At 41.7% G+C, this 21,530-nt stretch overlaps 1 protein-coding gene across 1 annotated transcript in view; it reads right to left on the reverse strand.

Annotated features, from left to right (window-relative positions):
* Positions 1-21,530, reverse strand: part of LOC112240034 (protocadherin Fat 3-like) — a 316,631-nt gene that overhangs the window by 90,225 nt on the left and 204,876 nt on the right. The window contains exons 36-38 of the mRNA XM_042311250.1: positions 13,318-13,682; positions 8,174-8,327; positions 394-501 (exon numbers count right to left, since the gene is read on the reverse strand). Of these exons, the coding sequence (XP_042167184.1) occupies positions 394-501; positions 8,174-8,327; positions 13,318-13,682 (627 nt within the window). The remainder of the gene's footprint in view (positions 1-393; positions 502-8,173; positions 8,328-13,317; positions 13,683-21,530) is intronic.

The following is a 21,530-nucleotide window of genomic DNA, read 5'->3' on the forward strand; positions in this document are numbered from 1 at the left end:
AGATATTTGAATTCTAAAGTATGCATGCAGGTTAGCTCTCACCTGTAGAAGTTAGTGTCAGTGTTACCTCTCACCTGTAGAAGTTAGTGTCAGTGTTACCTCTCACCTGTAGAAGTTAGTGTCAGTGTTAGCTCTCACCTGTAGAGGTTAGTGTCAGTGTTACCTCTCACCTGTGTTACCTCTCACCTATAGAAGTTAGTGTCAGTGTTAGCTCTCACCTGTAGAGGTTAGTGTCAGTGTTACCTCTCACCTGTGTTACCTCTTCAGTCAGAGGTAAGTGTCAGTGTTAGCTCTCACCTATAGAAGTTAGTGTCAGTGTTACCTCTCACCTGTAGAAGTTAGTGTCAGTGTTAGCCCTCACCTGTACAAGTTAGTGTCAGTGTTACCTCTCACCTGTATAACTCTGGATCCAGCAGGTGCGTTCTCTCTGGTCTCCGCCAGGTAGAACCTCTGACTGAAAACTGGACTGTAGAGGTTTGCTCCCAACACATACACATTGACCTGGGAAAATCATATTCATCATTATCATACAGCTGTATCACAGTTCTCTACACAGGTTTGCCCCCGACACACTCACCAGATAACAATACAAAACAATAAGAAAACAATTATTACATTATTATTAAGATGAATATTACTATTACCATATTACTATTACTCTATTATTATTATCAATAATAATACTAATATCACATCATTATTATAATAATTATTATTATTATCCTATTATTACTCTATTATTATTGTAAATATTACTAATATTATTAATATTATCATCAGCTTTTATTATTTTTACTCTATTATTAGCATTATTATACATATTATTATTAAAATAATTAATATTATTATACATATTATACATATTATTATTATTAATATAATAATAATAATTATTATTATTAAAATAATTAATATTATTATACATATTATACATATTATTATAATAATAATTATTATTCATATTATTAATATAATTCATATTATTATACACATTATACATATTATTATTATTAATATAATTATTATTATTATTCATATAATTCATATTATTCTACACATTATTATTATTGTTAATATTATTATTATTGTTATCATTCTATTATTATTTTTACTCTTTTAATATTAATATATTATTATTATTATTGTTAATATTATTATTATTGTTATCATTCTATTATTATTTTTACTCTTTTAATATTAATATATTATTATTATGTTAATATTATTAATACTATTATTATTCTATTATTATTAATATTATTATTGTTAATATTATTAATACTATTATTATTATATTATTATTAATATTATTGTTGTGAATATTATTAATAATATTATTATTCCAATTTTACTCTATTATTATTATTATTGTTAATATTATGAATATTATTATTACTCTATTATTATTCATATATTATGAATATTATTATTGTTAATATTATTAATATTATTATTACTCTATTATTATTCATATATTATTAATATTATTATTGTTAATATTATGATTACTCAATTTCTATTATTACTCTCCCAGCTGCCCACTGCACTGAGGCTAGGAAACACTGTCACCACCGATAAATCCACGATAAGTGAGAATTTCAATAAGCATTTTTCTACAGCTGGCCATGCTTTCCACCTGGCTACCCCTACCCCGGTCAACAGCCCTGCACCCCCCACAGCAACTTGCCCAAACCTCCCCCATTTCTCCTTCACCCAAATCCAGATAGCAGATGTTCGGAAGGAGCTGCAAAATCTGGACCCTTACAAATCAGCCGGGCTAGACAATCTGGACCCTCTCTTCCTAAAATAATCCAGTACAATTGTTGCAACCCCTATTACTAGCCTGTTCAACCTCTCTTTGGTATCGTCTGAGATTCCAAAAGATTGGAAAGCTGTCGCGGTCACCCCCCTCTTCAAAGGGGGAGACACTCTAGACCCAAACTGTTACAGACCTATATCTATCCTACCCTTTCTAAGGTCTTCGAAAGCCAAGATAACAAACAGATCACAGACCATGTCGCTCTTGCTGCTGGTGATTCTCTGATCCACCTCTACGCAGACAACACCATGCTGTATACACTGTTGACCAGGGGGCAGAGCTACCGACGTTAAGGCTACTCTGAAGATGATGCTGGCTAAAGCTACAACTGGCGAGTGTAGAGGGTATAGGGATATTGTTATCCATGTCGGCACCAACGATGTTAGGATGAAACAGTCAGAGGTCACCAAGCTACATAGCTTCTGCGTGTAAATCAGCTAGAAAGATGTGTCAGCATCAAATAATTGTCTCTGGCCCCCTCCCAGTTAGGGGGAGTGATGAGCTCTACAGCAGGGTCTCACAATTCAATCGCTGGTTGAAAACTGTTTTCTCCCAAAAGATAGAATTTGTAGATAATTGGCCCTGTTTCTGAGACTCACCCACAAACAGGACCGAGCCTGGCCTGTTGAGGAATGACGGACTCCATCCTAGCTGGAGGGGTGCTCTCATCTTATCTACCAACATAGACAGGGCTCTAACTCCTCTAGCTCCACAATGAGATAGGGTGCAGGCCAGGCAGCAGGCTGTTATCCAGCCTGCCAGCTTAGTGGAGTCTGCCACTAGCACAGTCAGTGTAGTCAGCTGTCACGACTTCCGCCGAAGTCAGCTCCCCTCCTTGTTCGAGCGGCGTTCGGCGATCGACGTCACCGGCTTTCTAGCCATCACCGCTCAATTTTTCATGTATCCATTTGTCTGGTCTTGTTTCCATACACACCTGGTTTTCATGTATCCATTTGTCTGGTCTTGTTTCCATACACACCTGGTTTTCATGTATCCATTTGTCTTGTCTTGTTTCCATACACACCTGGTTTTCATGTATCCATTTGTCTGGTCTTGTTTCCATACACACCTGGTTTTCATGTATCCATTTGTCTGGTCTTGTTTCCATACACACCTGGTTTTCATGTATCCATTTGTCTGGTCTTGTTTCCATACACACCTGGTTTTCATGTATCCATTTGTCTGGTCTTGTTTCCATACACACCTGGTTTTCATGTATCCATTTGTCTGGTCTTGTTTCCATACACACCTGGTTTTCATGTATCCATTTGTCTGGTCTTGTTTCCATACACACCTGGTTTTCATGTATCCATTTGTCTTGTCTTGTTTCCATACAGACTGTTATCATTTCCCCAATCAATCTACTTGTATTTAACCCTTAAATTGGATTGATTTGATTGATATTGTTACTTATTTTATTTTGTTGCTCCTTTGCCACCCCAGTATCTCTACCTGCTCATTCCTCTTCTGCACATCTATCACTCCAGTGTTTACCTCCCTTATCTTACCTCATTTGCACTCACTGTATATAGATTTCTCCCCCATTGTGTTATTGATTGTACGTTTTTTTTTGTGTTTCTGTCTGTGTTGTTGTCTGTGTCTCACCGCTTTGCTTTATCTTGGCCAGGTCGCAGTTGTAAATGAGAACTTGTTCTCAACTGGCCTAACTGGTTAAATAAAGGTGAAATAAATTAAATAATTATTATAATTATTAATAAAAGTATCATTATTACTCTATTACTATTATTACTTTATTATTATTAGTATTACCCTATTATTATGACTATACTATTCTTACTATTATTATGACTATACTATTCTTACTATTATTATGACTATATTATTATTACTATTATTAGTAGTATATTATTATTACTATTATTATGACTATATTTTTATGACTATTATTATGACTATATTATTATGACTATTATTATTAGTATATTATCAATATTATTAACTCTATTATTATTAGTTTATTATTATTACTATTATTATGACTATATTATTCTTACTATTATTATTACCATATTATTCTTACTATTATTCTTACTATATTATTATTACTATTATTATGACTATATTATTATGACTATTATTATTAGTATATTATCAATATTATTAACTCTATTATTATTAGTATATTATTATTACTATTATTATGATTATATTATTCTTACTATTATTATTACCATATTATTCTTACTATTATTCTTACTATATTATTATTACTATTATTATGACTATATTATTATTATTATTACTATATTATTATTACTATTATTATGACTATATTATTATTACTATTATTATTACCATATTATTCTTACTATTATTCTTACTATATTATTATTACTATTATTATGACTATATTATTATGACTATTATTATTAGTATATTATCAATATTATTAACTAATTATTATTAGTATATTATTATTACTATTATTATGACCATTATTCTTACTATTATTATTACCATATTATTATGACTATATTATTCTTACTATTATTATTACCATATTATTCTTACTATTATTCTTACTATATTATTATTACTAATAATGCTTCTACACCTGCATTGCTTGCTGTTTGGGGTTTTAGGCTGGGTTTCTGTACAGCACTTTGAGATATCAGCTGATGTACGAAGGGCTATATAAATAAATTTGATTTGATTTGATTTGATTTTGATTACTATTATTATTACTATATTATTATTATTATTACTATATTATTATTATTATTACTATATTATTATTATTATTATTATTACTATATTATTATTACTGTTATAATTACTATATTATGACTATATTATTCTTACTATTATTATGACTATATTATTCTTCTTGTTATTATTACTATATTATTATTATTATTACTATATTATTATTACTGTTATTATTACTGTTGTTATTGGTATATTATTATTATTACTATATTATTATTATTATTATTACTGTATTATTATTATTATTACTATATTATTACTGTTATTATTACTATTGTTATTGGTATATTATTATTATTACTACTCTATTATTATGACTGATTATTACTACTCTATTATTATGACTGATTATTACTACTCTATTATTATGACTCTGATTATTACTACTCTATTATGACTGATTATTACTACTCTATTATTATGACTGATTATTACTACTCTATTATGACTGGTTATTACTACCCTATTATTATGACTGATTATTACTACTCTATTATTATGACTGATTATTACTACTCTATTATTATGACTGATTATTACTACTCTATTATTATGACTGATTATTACTACTCTATTACTATGACTGATTATTACTACTCTAATATGACTCTGATTATTACTACTCTATTATTATGACTCTGATTATTACTACTCTATTATTATGACTGATTATTACTACTCTATTATTATGACTCTGATTATTACTACTCTATTATCATGACTGATTATTACTACTCTATTTTTATGACTCTGATTATTACTACTCTATTACTCTGACTGATTATTACTACTCTATTATTATGACTCTATTACTATGACTGATTATTACTACTCTATTATTATGACTCTGATTATTACTACTCTATTATGACTCTGATTATTACTACTCTATTATTATGACTGATTATTACTACTCTATTATTATGACTCTGATTATTACTACTCTATTATTATGACTGATTATTACTACTCTATTATTATGACTGATTATTACTACTCTATTATTATGACTGATTATTACTACTCTATTATGACTCTGATTATTACTACTCTATTATTATGACTGATTATTACTACTCTATTATGACTGATTATTACTACTCTATTATGGCTCTGATTATTACTACTCTATTATTATGACTCTGATTATTACTACTCTAATATGACTCTGATTATTACTACTCTATTATTATGATTTTGATTATTACTACTCTATGATTATGACTCTGATTATTACTACTCTATTATTATGATTTTGATTATTACTACTCTATTATTATGACACTGATTATTACTACTCTATTACTATGACTGATTATTACTACTCTATTATTATGACTCTATTACTATGACTGATTATTACTACTCTATTATTATGACTCTGATTATTACTACTCTATTATGACTCTGATTATTACTACTCTATTATTATGACTGATTATTACTACTCTATTATTATGACTCTGATTATTACTACTCTATTATTATGACTGATTATTACTACTCTATTATGACTCTGATTATTACTACTCTATTATTATGACTGATTATTACTACTCTATTATGACTGATTATTACTACTCTATTATGACTCTGATTATTACTACTCTATTATTATGACTCTGATTATTACTACTCTAATATGACTCTGATTATTACTACTCTATTATTATGACTGATTATTACTACTCTATTATTATGACTCTGATTATTACTACTCTATTATCATGACTGATTATTACTACTCTATTTTTATGACTCTGATTATTACTACTCTATTACTATGACTGATTATTACTACTCTATTATTATGACTCTATTACTATGACTGATTATTACTACTCTATTATTATGACTCTGATTATTACTACTCTATTATGACTCTGATTATTACTACTCTATTATTATGACTGATTATTACTACTCTATTATTATGACTCTGATTATTACTACTCTATTATTATGACTGATTATTACTATATTATTATGACTGATTATCACTAATCTATTATGGCTCTGATTATTACTACTCTATTATTTGACTCTGATTATTACTACTCTATTATTATGACTCTGATTATTACTACTCTATTATTATGACTGATTATTACTACTCTATTATTATGACTGATTATTACTACTCTATTATCATGACTGATTATTACTACTCTATTTTTATGACTCTGATTATTACTACTCTATTACTATGACTGATTATTACTACTCTATTATTATGACTCTATTACTATGACTGATTATTACTACTCTATTATTATGACTCTGATTATTACTACTCTATTATGACTCTGATTATTACTACTCTATTATTATGACTGATTATTACTACTCTATTATTATGACTGATTATTACTACTCTATTATTATGACTGATTATTACTACTCTATTATGACTGATTATTACTACTCTATTATGGCTCTGATTATTACTACTCTATTATTATGACTGATTATTACTACTCTATTATTATGACACTGATTATTACTACTCTATTATTATGATTGATTATTACTACTCTATTATTATGACTGATTATTACTACTCTATTATTATGACTGATTATTACTACTCTATTATTATGACTGATTATTACTACTCTATTATTATGACTGATTATTACTACTCTATTATGACTGATTATTACTACTCTATTATGGCTCTGATTATTACTACTCTATTATTATGACTCTGATTATTACTACTCTAATATGACTCTGATTATTACTACTCTATTATTATGACTGATTATTACTACTCTATTATTATGCCTCTGATTATTACTACTCTATTATCATGACTGATTATTACTACTCTATTTTTATGACTCTGATTATTATTACTCTATTATTATGACTCTATTACTATGACTGATTATTACTACTCTATTATTATGACTCTGATTATTTACTATTATGACTCTGATTATTACTACTCTATTATGACTCTGATTATTACTACTCTATTATTATGACTGATTATTACTACTCTATTATTATGACTCTGATTATTACTACTCTATTATTATGACTGATTATTACTATATTATTATGACTGATTATCACTAATCTATTATGGCTCTGATTATTACTACTCTATTATTATGACTCTGATTATTACTACTCTATTATTATGACACTGATTATTACTACTCTATTATTATGATTGATTATTACTACTCTATTATTATGACTCTGATTATTACTACTCTATTATTATGACTGATTATTACTACTCTATTATTATGACTGATTATTACTACTCTATTATTATGACTCTGATTATTACTACTCTATTATTATGACTGATTATTACTACTCTATTATTATGACTGATTATTACTACTCTATTATTATGACTGATTATTACTACTCTATTATTATGACTGATTATTACTACTCTATTATTATGACTGACTAGTACTACTCTATTATTATCACTGACTATTACTACTCTATTATTATGACTGACAAGTACTACTATATTGTTAGTATTACTCTATTAGTAGTATTTCTATTGGTATTACTCTTAAAGAATATAACATCAATTAAAAAGACTGTGAGAAACAAAAAATAACAAAGGAATAAAATAAGTCTAAAGCTTCAAACCTCAGCAGTGTTGGTGAAGACCCCGTCGGACACAGACACGTTGAGCCTAAAGGAAGCCCTCATACCCTGTCTTCTCTGATTTGTCAGAGATATCAACCCCGTCTCTGTGTCCATCGTAAACACCATCCGCTCATCACCGGATAGGATATTGTACCTGGATGGATAACGTCATAACACAGAAGCAAATGACTTATAATATAATATAGAGATTAGCCCTGTACCAGGTAGTCATCATATGATCACATTATGTCATGACATATATTTAGGCCCGTTGTGACATACTGTATATTCCGTTATTTTATGGCTGGTTATAACACCTACATAGTAGTGTCAAAACCCACATAACCTACAACAGTAGTTATTTTATGGCTGGTTATGATACCTACATAAGAGTGTCACAACCCACAAAACCTACAACACAAGGTAAAACATTCCATTACTCCATAGCCTACTTGTTTGTTACATAAACATTTCTCAAGTTGACCATATTAAAGTCTCATTGTAATTGCGTACATTTACGTCAGACATGCAGCTACTCCGGTGCTCTGTTGCTGATGACTATGTAGGAGCAGATTACTCTACTATGTAGGAGCATATTTCAGGAGCAGGACAAGACACCCTCTATGTGACTGATGACTGGGATGGATGTAGGAGCAGATTTCAGGAGCAGGACAAGACACCCTCTATGTGACTGATGACTGGGATGAATGTAGGAGCAGATTTCAGGAGCAGCACAAGACACCCTCTATGTGACTGATGACTGGGATGAATGTAGGAGCAGATTTCAGGAGCAGCACAAGACACCCTCTATGTGACTGATGACTGATATAAGGACACGTACGTGATTGGCCTATCTGGTTTATATGATTATGATGTCATAATGCTTCATGACAGTGTCATAAAGTGCATTTTCTACATCTTATTTAAAAAAACATGACTAAAGAATTCATTACAACAATGGACTAAATTTGAGTTTTGACACTCTTATGTAGGTGTCATAACCAGCCATAAAATAAGAATATATTTCACAACAGGTGAGTTATTATGATATGGTTATGACTAGTGTTATAACGTGTTATGACCTAGTGATGAAGTAAAGTGACTGCATTCTTAGTCAGCATAGTAGTGGAAAGGTTTGGGGCAGTAGAGCAGAGGCCTGCCAGAACACCGTACATCACGGTGAACTAGAGACATGTCAAAATCCACAAGATCAAACTGAAGAGTCCTCAAGAATTCAGGACAGGAAGGCCAGTCAGGAGTAACGACCAACCTTAAGAGAGCTATGGAACATCCTGAGAAAGAAGCGTAGGGCTGAAAGACGGTGGAAAGAAAGAGCCAAGAAGCGAACTGGCTTCATAGCCAAAATCCCTTTGGCTTCACAAAGGCAGCTGCTAAAGTAGAAGCACAGTGGGAACGTGGCTTCTTCCAAAGAGGAGATCGACCAGCACATCCAGAACACGTACGGCGACCACGACAAGGAGCAGGAGTTGGGCCAGTGTAACATCTTGATAGCACCCAACAGCACCAGTCACAGAGTTCGACAACAGGGAGCCACTCCTGAAAATAAGTACAGGACTTTGTGAAGAAGATCTAGCTCAGCTCCTGGACCAATCGAAGTCCCGTACAAGGTCTACATGTACTGCCCTCTGTTACTCAAGCGGCTCTGGAAGATCCCGAAGGTCATCTGGAGGAGAGGAAAGGTTGAGATTTGATTCCACAACAGTGGAGATTAGCCAAAAGATTTTGGATCTCAAAGGAAGAAGAGTCCAAGAGAATCGGCCAGTTCAGGATCACATTGCTAAGTGTTGAAGGAACAATTTTCTTCAGCATTGTAGCGAGGTGACTTGTAGATTTACTCTCTAAGAATGGCTACATCGAACACATCGGTGCAAAAGGGAGGCCATCCCAAAAGTACTTGAACTGGAGAGCTGGCTGAGAGCAGTTGATCAGTCAGGACTGTCTGGCAAGTTTGGCAAGTTCAAGGTGTGGCTGTATCAGCATGGCATCCTCCCGAGGATAGTCTACTAATCTACGACGTCCCGGTCTCCACTGTCAAGGAATTGGAGAGGAAGGTCAACAGCTATCTCTGAAGGTGGCTGGGATTGCCTAGGAGACTGAGCAGCATCGCCCTCTATGGGAACTGCAACAAACAGCTGCTGAAGTCCCTGAAAAATCAAGGTGACTCGGGCCAGGGAAGTGATACATTACAGGGAGTGGAGTGACCCAAAGGTGGGCTAAGGGAGGATAGTGGTCAATACAGGGAGGAAGTAGAGAGCAGAGGAAGACGTGCTACAGGCTGAGTCTCGGCTGCACCACAGTGTTCTGGTGGGAGCATTGATTAAGGGAAGGGAACCTTCTCTGGGAACCTTCTTTACAACACTCCCAAGGGGAAGGAGAGACGCAGGTTGGTTCAGGAGGAGGTGATAACAGCTGTGGAAGAGGACAGGTCCAATAGAGCAGTGGGAATGAGACAGCAAGTGAGACTAGATGAGGTGAGAGCAGGCGGTGGACAGGAAAGTCTTGTGGACTGACCTCTGGCAGGCAGAACCACACTGCATTAAGTTCCTGATCCAGGGAGTGTATGATGTCCTACCCAGCTCACCAAACCTGTTCTGCTGTGGGCAAAGTGGAAACTCCTGCATGCCCGCTGCGCCCCAAGACAGGGACACTGGAGCACATTTTAGGTTGTTGTCCTAAAGACCACTGGAGAAGATACACTGCACAGCAATCGGCAACAAGAAATAAGCAGTCTTCACTAGAATCAGAAGCAATCTGAAGCAATCTGCACAGGAATCAGAAGCAATCTGAAGCAATCTGCACAGGAATCAGAAGCAATCTGAAGCAATCTGCACAGGAATCAGAAGCAATCTGAAGCAATCTGCACAGGAATCAGAAGCAATCTGAAGCAATCTGCACAGGAATCAGAAGCAATCTGAAGCAATCTGCACAGGAATCAGAAGCAATCTGAAGCAATCTGCACAGGAATCAGAAGCAATCTGAAGCAATCTCCACAGGAATCAGAAGCAATCTGAAGCAATCTCCACAGGAATCAGAAGCAATCTGAAGCAATCTGCACAGGAATCAGAAGCAATCTGAAGCAGTCTGCACAGGAATCAGAAGCAATCTGAAGCAATCTCCACAGGAATCAGAAGCAATCTGAAGCAATCTGCACAGGAATCAGAAGCAATCTGAAGCAATCTGCACAGGAATCAGAAGCAATCTGAAGCAATCTGCACAGGAATCAGAAGCAATCTGAAGCAATCTCCACAGGAATCAGAAGCAATCTGAAGCAATCTGCACAGGAATCACTGTCGTTCGAGCTGGAGATAAGCCAGGCTTAGAATCCAAACCACCAGCAGGGATCCTAGCTACTGCTCTGCCAGGTAACAGCAGACCTGGAGAAACATCTCAACTTCCCGCAGAATATTGTCAGCACTTTGTGACATTGGCTGATGTAAAAAAGGGTTTTTATAAATACACTTGATGATGGCAAATACGAGGGACTGCTCATTGACTGCCGGAAGCAGGGTTGGAAGGTGCATGTCTATCGAGGTAGGCTGCAGAGGTTTTGCTGGGAAATCCTTCTACAGAGCCGCCAACACACTCGGCATCAATGGAGCGAAGAGGAGGAGAGCCATCAGCAGCACCATCGAGGCAGCTGAAAAAGCTTCAAGATACCCCTGGATCAAGAGAGGAGATCCATGGGTGAGCAGCATAATGCCACCTGGACACAAGTCGGTGTCTGGTCAATCTCGGGTGGGTCACTTGGGCGAGCGCGTCTGATGTTGTAAGACCCAAAACACCCTATGACCCCAGGTAACATCACTGATAATGTGTCCAGGAGCATCAAGAGATGTATTCATTCAATTACCTAGAGACATCATGACAACATTACATAGCAACATATTACTAGGAAAATTATACAACTGTCTTAAGCCCAATTCAAGCTTTCAGCACCCACATCATCCGCAAGGTCCTCACAAACTACACAGACCAGGAGAACACAGACCAGGAGGAGATAGACCAGAACACAGACCAGGAGAAGACAGACCAGAAGAACACAGACTAGGACACAGACCAGGAGGAGAGAGACCAGGAGGAGAGAGACCAGGAGGACACAGACCAGGAGGAGACAGACCAGGAGGAGACAGACCAGGAGGACACAGACCAGGAGACAGACCAGGAGACAGACCAGGAGGACCCAGACCAGGAGAAGACAGACCAGGAGACAGACCAGGAGGAGACAGACCATGGAGGAGACAGACCAGGAGGAGACAGACCAGGACCAGGACACAGACCAGGAGGAGACAGACCAGGAGAACACAGACCAGGAGGACACAGACCAGGAGGAGATAGACCAGGAGAACACAGACCAGGAGGAGACAGACCAGGAGGACACAGACCAGGAGAACACAGACCAGGAGGAGATAGACCAGCAGGACACAGACCAGATAACACAGACCAGGACACAGACCAGGAGGACACAGACCAGGATAACACAGACCAGGAGAACACAGACCAGGAGGAGACAGACCAGGAGGACACAGACCAGGAGGAGACAGACCAGGAGGACCCAGACCAGGAGGACCCAGACCAGGAGAACACAGACCAGGAGAACACAGACCAGATTAATAATCCTGGGGGTCCCTGCACCTCTCATTGGTAGTATTAATACTCCCGGGGGTACCTGTGCCCCTCATTGGTAGTATTAATACTCCCGGGGGTCCCTGCTCCCCGGCGTGGTAGTATTAATACTCCCGGGGGGCCCATGCCCCAAACTGGTAGTATTAATACTCCTGGGGGTCCCTGTGCCCCAGATTGGTGGTATTAATACTCCCGGTGGTCCCTGCACCCCCAAACTGGTAGTATTAATACTCCTGGGGGTCCCTGCACCCCAAACTGGTCGTATTAATACTCCTGGGGGTCCCTGCACCCCAAATTGTTAGTATTAATACTCATGGGGGTCCCTGCACCACAGATTCGGAAAGACAAAATACCTATCAAACTACCCTGCAAACAGACTTTTGTCGTTTGGACTTCCTCAGAACGTCAGGAGATTGTGTCATAGTCCCCTGGACGTCCTTAGGACGTCCCCTGTTTGCTGGGTGGTCAACTGTATTGTAATATTTTTTGTAGCCTTATACCTGAGTCTATTTGCATCACAGCTGTCAGCGTCAGAGGCCTGGACGCAGGTCACAAACTGTCCCCTGGGGGCCAGCTCGCTTAAGTACACTTCGTACAGTGATTGGCTGAAGGAAGGAGGGTTGTCGTTGGTGTCTGTAACCAAAACCATGACATTGACCTCGCTGCTCAGGGCAGGGTCGCCGCTGTCTGTTGCCCTGATGATGAAGGTGTATTGTTGCATGGTTTCGTAGTCGAGCGTGCGTGCGGTGAGGATCAGTCCGCTGCTGCTATCGATGTGGAAGAAGTCAGTACTGTTGTAGATGTCTGACAGGATCTGGTAACGGACCAACGAGTTACGCTCTGAGTCACTGTCCAACGCCAACACCTGGGGGAAGAGATATATGTAGTCAAAGTGGTCCTCAAATGCTCAACGTTATTGTTATTGATTCACTGACACATCAAGCCGACCTGGGTCAGATGTATTTATATCATTACATTCAGTGGTTTCCTGTTTCAGTTGTTGTCATCTATCACCCACCAGCCCTTAGAGAGTTCCTCAATGAACTTGACACCTTGGTAAGCTTATTTCCTTGACGATGGCTCAGCGTTCTTCAACCTCCTGAAGTCTGCCTTCGATTCATTTCTTTCCAACTCTCTCTTTCCCAGCCTCTTTTCACCTCATCTTCTCCCAGTCCCCTCCCACTCACAAGGCAGGTAATACGCTTGACCTCACCTTTTCCCAGTCCCCTCCCACTCACAAGGCAGGCAATACGCTTGACCTCACCTTTTCCCAGTCCCCTCCCACTCACAAGGCAGGCAATACTCTTGACCTCACCTTTTCCCAGTCCCCTCCCACTCCCAAAGCAGGCAATACGCTTGACCTCATCTTTTCCCGGTCCCCTCCGACTTTCCCAGTCCCCTCCCACTTTCTCAGTCTCCTCCCACTTTCCCAGTCCCCTCCCACTTTCCCGGTCCCCTCCCACTTTCCCAGTCCACTCCCACTTTCCCGGTCCCCTCCCACTTTCCCGGTCCCCTCCCACTTTCCCGGTCCCCTCCCACTTTCCCAGTCCCCTCCCACTTTCCCAGCCCCCTCCCACTCACAAGGCAGAAGAGTAAAGGTTACCTCATCTTTACTATTCAGTCAACGACTCAATCATGGACATTCTTACTGACAGTTGTAGCTGCTTTGCATGATGTATTGTTGTCTCTACCTTCTTCAGCCCTTTGTGCTGTTGTCTGTGTTACCCAATAATGTTTCTACCATGTTTTGTGCTGCTACCATGGTGTGTTGCTACCATGTTGTTGTCATGTTGTGTTACTACTGTGCTGTGTTGTTGTCTTAGTATGTATCTCTTTATGTAGTGTTGTCTCTCTTGTCGTGATGTGTGTTTTGTCCTACATTTCTAATTGAAATATTTATTTTTAATCCCAGGCCCCCTTCCATGCAGGAGGCCATTTGACTTTTGTTAGGCCGTCATTGTAAAGAAGAATTTGTGATTAATTTACATGCCGAGTTCAATAAAGGTTCAATAAATAAATACTAAATACTACACCCCCCAGGTCTCTGTTCTCCTACTAATCTCACTACAGGTCTCTGTTCTCCCCCCTCCCCTCTAGGCCTCTGTTCTCCTACTAATCTCACTGTAACACCCCCAGGTCTCTGTTCTCCTACTAATCTCACTACACCCCCCTCCAGGTCTCTGTTCTCCTACTAATCTCACTACACCCCCTCCCCTCTAGGCCTCTGTTCTCCTACTAATCTCACTGTAACACCCCAGGTCTCTGTTCTCCTACTAATCTCACTACACCCCCCCCCTCCAGGTCTCTGTTCTCCTACTAATCTCACTACACCCCCTCCAGGTCTCTGTTCTCCTACTAATCTCACTACACCACCCTCCCCTCTAGGCCTCTGTTCTCCTACTAATCTCAATACACCCCCTCCAGGTCTCTGTTCTCCAACTAATCTCACTGTAACCCCTCCAGGTCTCTGTTCTCCTACTAATCTCACTACACCCCCTCCCGGTCTCTGTTCTCCTACTAATCTCACTACACCCCCCCCAGGTCACTGTTCTCCTACTAATCTCACTACACACCCCCCCAGGTCTCTGTTCTCCTACTAATCTCACTACACCCCCCTCAGGTCTCTGTTCTCCTACTAATCTCACTACACCCCCCCCCCAGGTCTCTGTTCTCCTACTAATCTCACTGTAACCCCCCTCCAGGTCTCTGTTCTCCTACTAATCTCACTACACCCCCCCAGGTCTCTGTTCTCCTACTAATCTCACTACACCCCCAGGTCTCTGTTCTCCTACTAATCTCACTACACACCCCCTCCCAGGTCTCTGTACTTCTACTAATCTCACGACACCCCCCCAGGTCTCTGTTCTCCTACAAATCTCACTACACCCCCCTCCAGGTCTCTGTTCTCCTACTAATCTCACTACACACCCCCTCCCAGGTCTCTGTACTTCTACTAATCTCACTACACCCACCCCAGGTCTCTGTTCTCCTACTAATCTCACTACACCCCCCTCCAGGTCTCTGTTCTCCTACTAATCTCACTGTAACCCCTCCAGGTCTCTGTTCTCCTACTAATCTCACTACACCCCCCCCATCCAGGTCTCTGTTCTCCTACTAATCTCACTACACACCCCCCCCCAGGTCTCTGTTCTCCTACTAATCTCACTACACCCCCCTCCAGGTCTCTGTTCTCCTACTAATCTCACTACACCCCCCCCAGGTCTCTGTTCTCCTACTAATCTCACTACACCCCCCCCCAGGTCTCTGTTCTCCTACTAATCTCACTACACCCCCCTCCAGGTCTCTGTTCTCCTACTAATCTCACTACACCCCCCCCAGGTCTCTGTTCTCCTACTAATCTCACTACACCCCCCCAGGTCTCTGTTCTCCTACTAATCTCACTACACCCCCCTCCCAGGTCTCTGTTCTTCTACTAATCTCACAACACCCCCCCCAGGTCTCTGTTCTCCTACTAATCTCACTACACCCCCCCCAGGTCTCTGTTCTCCTACTAATCTCACTACACCCCCAGGTCTCTGTTCTCCTACTAATCTCACAACACCCCCCTCCAGGTCTCTGTTCTCCTACTAATCTCACTACACCCCCCCAGGTCTCTGTTCTCCTACTAATCTCACAACACCCCCTCCAGGTCTCTGTTCTCCTACTAATCTCACTACACCCCCCCAGGTCTCTGTTCTCCTACTAATCTCACTACACCCCCCCAGGTCTCTGTTCTCCTACTAATCTCACTACACCCCCCCTCCAGGTCTCTGTTCTCCTACTAATCTCACTACACCCCCCCAGGTCTCTGTTCTCCTACTAATCTCACTACACCCCCCCAGGTCTCTGTTCTCCTACTAATCTCACTACACCCCCCAGGTCTCTGTTCTCCTACTAATCTCACTACACCCCCTCCAGGTCTCTGTTCTCCTACTAATCTCACTACACCCCCAGGTCTCTGTTCTCCTACTAATCTCACTACACCCCCCAGGTCTCTGTTCTCCTACTAATCTCACTACACCCCCCCCAGGTCTCTGTTCTCCTACTAATCTCACTACACCCCCCCCCAGGTCTCTGTTCTCCTACTAATCTCACAACACCCCCCCAGGTCTCTGTTCTCCTACTAATCTCACTACACCCCCCCCACCCAGGTCTCTGTTCTCCTACTAATCTCACTACACCCCCCCCCCCAGGTCTCTGTTCTCCTACTAATCTCACAACACCCCCTCCAGGTCTCTGTTCTCCTACTAATCTCACTACACCCCCCAGGTCTCTGTTCTCCTACTAATCTCACACACCCCCTCCAGGTCTCTGTTCTCCTACTAATCTCACTACACCCCCCCAGGTCTCTGTTCTCCTACTAATCTCACTACACCCCCCTCCAGGTCTCTGTTCTCCTACTAATCTCACTACACCCCCCCCAGGTCTCTGTTCTCCTACTAATCTCACTACACCCCCCCCAGGTCTCTGTTCTCCTACTAATCTCACTACACCCCCTCCAGGTCTCTGTTCTCCTACTAATCTCACTACACCCCCTCAGGTCTCTGTTCTCCTACTAATCTCACTACACCCCCCAGGTCTCTGTTCTCCTACTAATCTCACTACACCCCCCCCAGGTCTCTGTTCTCCTACTAATCTCACTACACCCCCCTCCAGGTCTCTGTTCTCCTACTAATCTCACTACACCCCCCCCCAGGTCTCTGTTCTCCTACTAATCTCACTACACCCCCCCCAGGTCTCTGTTCTCCTACTAATCTCACTACACCCCCCCAGGTCTCTGTTCTCCTACTAATCTCACTACACCCCTCCAGGTCTCTGTTCTCCTACTAATCTCACTACACCCCCTCCAGGTCTCTGTTCTCCTACTAATCTCACTACACCCCCCAGGTCTCTGTTCTCCTACTAATCTCACTACACCCCCCTCCAGGTCTCTGTTCTCCTACTAATCTCACTACACCCCCCTCCAGGTCTCTGTTCTCCTACTAATCTCACTACACCCCCCCCAGGTCTCTGTTCTCCTACTAATCTCACTACACCCCCCTCCAGGTCTCTGTTCTCCTACTAATCTCACTACACCCCCCCAGGTCTCTGTTCTCCTACTAATCTCACTACCCCCCCCAGGTCTCTGTTCTCCTACTAATCTCACTACAGCCCCCCCCCCAGGTCTCTGTTCTCCTACTAATCTCACTACACCCCCCCCAGGTCTCTGTTCTCCTACTAATCTCACTACACCCCCCCCAGGTCTCTGTTCTCCTACTAATCTCACTACACCCCCCCCAGGTCTCTGTTCTCCTACTAATCTCACTACACCCCCCCCAGGTCTCTGTTCTCCTACTAATCTCACTACACCCCCCCCAGGTCTCTGTTCTCCTACTAATCTCACTACACCCCTCCAGGTCTCTGTTCTCCTACTAATCTCACTACACCCCCCAGGTCTCTGTTCTCCTACTAATCTCACTACACCCCCCCCAGGTCTCTGTTCTCCTACTAATCTCACTACACCCCCCAGGTCTCTGTTCTCCTACTAATCTCACTACACCCCCCAGGTCTCTGTTCTCCTACTAATCTCACTACACCCCCTCCAGGTCTCTGTTCTCCTACTAATCTCACTGTACCCCCCCCCCAGGTCTCTGTTCTCCTACTAATCTCACTACCCCCCCCCCCCCAGGTCTCTGTTCTCCTACTAATCTCACTACACCCCCCCAGGTCTCTGTTCTCCTACTAATCTCACTACACCCCCTCCAGGTCTCTGTTCTCCTACTAATCTCACTACACCCCCCCAGGTCTCTGTTCTCCTACTAATCTCACTACCCCCCCAGGTCTCTGTTCTCCTACTAATCTCACTACACCCCCCCCAGGTCTCTGTTCTCCTACTAATCTCACTACACCCTCCCCCAGGTCTCTGTTCTCCTACTAATCTCACTACACCCCCCCCCAGGTCTCTGTTCTCCTACTAATCTCTACACCCCCTCCAGGTCTCTGTTCTCCTACTAATCTCACTACACCCCCCCAGGTCTCTGTTCTCCTACTAATCTCACTACACCCCCCCCCCCAGGTCTCTGTTCTCCTACTAATCTCACTACACCCCCCAGGTCTCTGTTCTCCTACTAATCTCACTACACCCCCCCCAGGTCTCTGTTCTCCTACTAATCTCACTACACCCCCCAGGTCTCTGTTCTCCTACTAATCTCACTACACCCCCCAGGTCTCTGTTCTCCTACTAATCTCACTACACCCCCCCAGGTCTCTGTTCTCCTACTAATCTCACTACACCCCCCTCCAGGTCTCTGTTCTCCTACTAATCTCACTACACCCCCCAGGTCTCTGTTCTCCTACTAATCTCACTACAACCCCCTCCAGGTCTCTGTTCTCCTACTAATCTCACTACACCCCCCCCCAGGTCTCTGTTCTCCTACTAATCTCACTAACCCCCTCCAGGTCTCTGTTCTCCTACTAATCTCACTACACCCCCCCCCAGGTCTCTGTTCTCCTACTAATCTCACTACCCCCTCCAGGTCTCTGTTCTCCTACTAATCTCACTACACCCCCCCTCCAGGTCTCTGTTCTCCTACTAATCTCACTACACCCCCCTCCAGGTCTCTGTTCTCCTACTAATCTCACTACACCCCCCTCCAGGTCTCTGTTCTCCTACTAATCTCACTACACCCCCCTCCAGGTCTCTGTTCTCCTACTAATCTCACTACACCCCCTCCAGGTCTCTGTTCTCCTACTAATCTCACTACACCCCCCCAGGTCTCTGTTCTCCTACTAATCTCACTACACCCCCCCCAGGTCTCTGTTCTCCTACTAATCTCACTACACCCCCCCCAGGTCTCTGTTCTCCTACTAATCTCACTACACCCCCCCCCAGGTCTCTGTTCTCCTACTAATCTCACTAACCCCCTCCCCAGGTCTCTGTTCTCCTACTAATCTCACTACACCCCCCTCCAGGTCTCTGTTCTCCTACTAATCTCACTACACCCCCCCCCAGGTCTCTGTTCTCCTACTAATCTCACTACACCCCCCCCAGGTCTCTGTTCTCCTACTAATCTCACTACACCCCCCCCAGGTCTCTGTTCTCCTACTAATCTCACTACACCCCCCCCAGGTCTCTGTTCTCCTACTAATCTCACTACACCCCCCCCAGGTCTCTGTTCTCCTACTAATCTCACTACACCCCCCCAGGTCTCTGTTCTCCTACTAATCTCACTACACCCCCTCCAGGTCTCTGTTCTCCTACTAATCTCACTACACCCCCCCCAGGTCTCTGTTCTCCTACTAATCTCACTACCCCCCTCCCAGGTCTCTGTTCTCCTACTAATCTCACTGTACACCCCCCCCAGGTCTCTGTTCTCCTACTAATCTCACTACACCCCCCCCCCAGGTCTCTGTTCTCCTACTAATCTCACTAACCCCCCCCAGGTCTCTGTTCTCCTACTAATCTCACTACACCCCCCCCTCCAGGTCTCTGTTCTCCTACTAATCTCACTACACCCCCCCCCAGGTCTCTGTTCTCCTACTAATCTCACTACACCCCCCTCCAGGTCTCTGTTCTCCTACTAATCTCACTACACCCCCCCAGGTCTCTGTTCTCCTACTAATCTCACTACACCCCCCAGGTCTCTGTTCTCCTACTAATCTCACTACACCCCCTCCAGGTCTCTGTTCTCCTACTAATCTCACTACACCCCCCCAGGTCTCTGTTCTCCTACTAATCTCACTACACCCCCCCAGGTCTCTGTTCTCCTACTAATCTCACTACACCCCCCCAGGTCTCTGTTCTCCTACTAATCTCACTGTACCCCCCCCCTCAGGTCTCTGTTCTCCTACTAATCTCACTACACCCCCCCCAGGTCTCTGTTCTCCTACTAATCTCACTAACCCCCCCCAGGTCTCTGTTCTCCTACTAATCTCACTACACCCCCCCCAGGTCTCTGTTCTCCTACTAATCTCACTACACCCCCTCCAGGTCTCTGTTCTCCTACTAATCTCACTACACCCCCCAGGTCTCTGTTCTCCTACTAATCTCACTACATCCCCCCCCTCCAGGTCTCTGTTCTCCTACTAATCTCACTACACCCCCCCCAGGTCTCTGTTCTCCTACTAATCTCACTACACCCCCTCCAGGTCTCTGTTCTCCTACTAATCTCACTACACCCCCCCCAGGTCTCTGTTCTCCTACTAATCTCACTACACCCCCCCCAGGTCTCTGTTCTCCTACTAATCTCACTACACCCTCCAGGTCTCTGTTCTCCTACTAATCTCACTACACCCCCTCCAGGTCTCTGTTCTCCTACTAATCTCACTGTACACCCCCCCCAGGTCTCTGTTCTCCTACTAATCTCACTAACCCCTCCAGGTCTCTGTTCTCCTACTAATCTCACTACACCCCCCCCCAGGTCTCTGTTCTCCTACTAATCTCACTACACCCCCCCAGGTCTCTGTTCTCCTACTAATCTCACTACACCCCCTCCAGGTCTCTGTTCTCCTACTAATCTCACTACCCCCCCCTCCAGGTCTCTGTTCTCCTACTAATCTCACTACACCCCCCAGGTCTCTGTTCTCCTACTAATCTCACAACCCCCCCCAGGTCTCTGTTCTCCTACTAATCTCACTACACCCCCCCCAGGTCTCTGTTCTCCTACTAATCTCACTGTACCCCCCTCCAGGTCTCTGTTCTCCTACTAATCTCACTACACCCCCCCAGGTCTCT

The sequence above is a fragment of the Oncorhynchus tshawytscha genome, linkage group LG33, assembly GCF_018296145.1.
Source record: "Oncorhynchus tshawytscha isolate Ot180627B linkage group LG33, Otsh_v2.0, whole genome shotgun sequence".
NCBI classification, from domain to species: domain Eukaryota; kingdom Metazoa; phylum Chordata; class Actinopteri; order Salmoniformes; family Salmonidae; genus Oncorhynchus; species Oncorhynchus tshawytscha.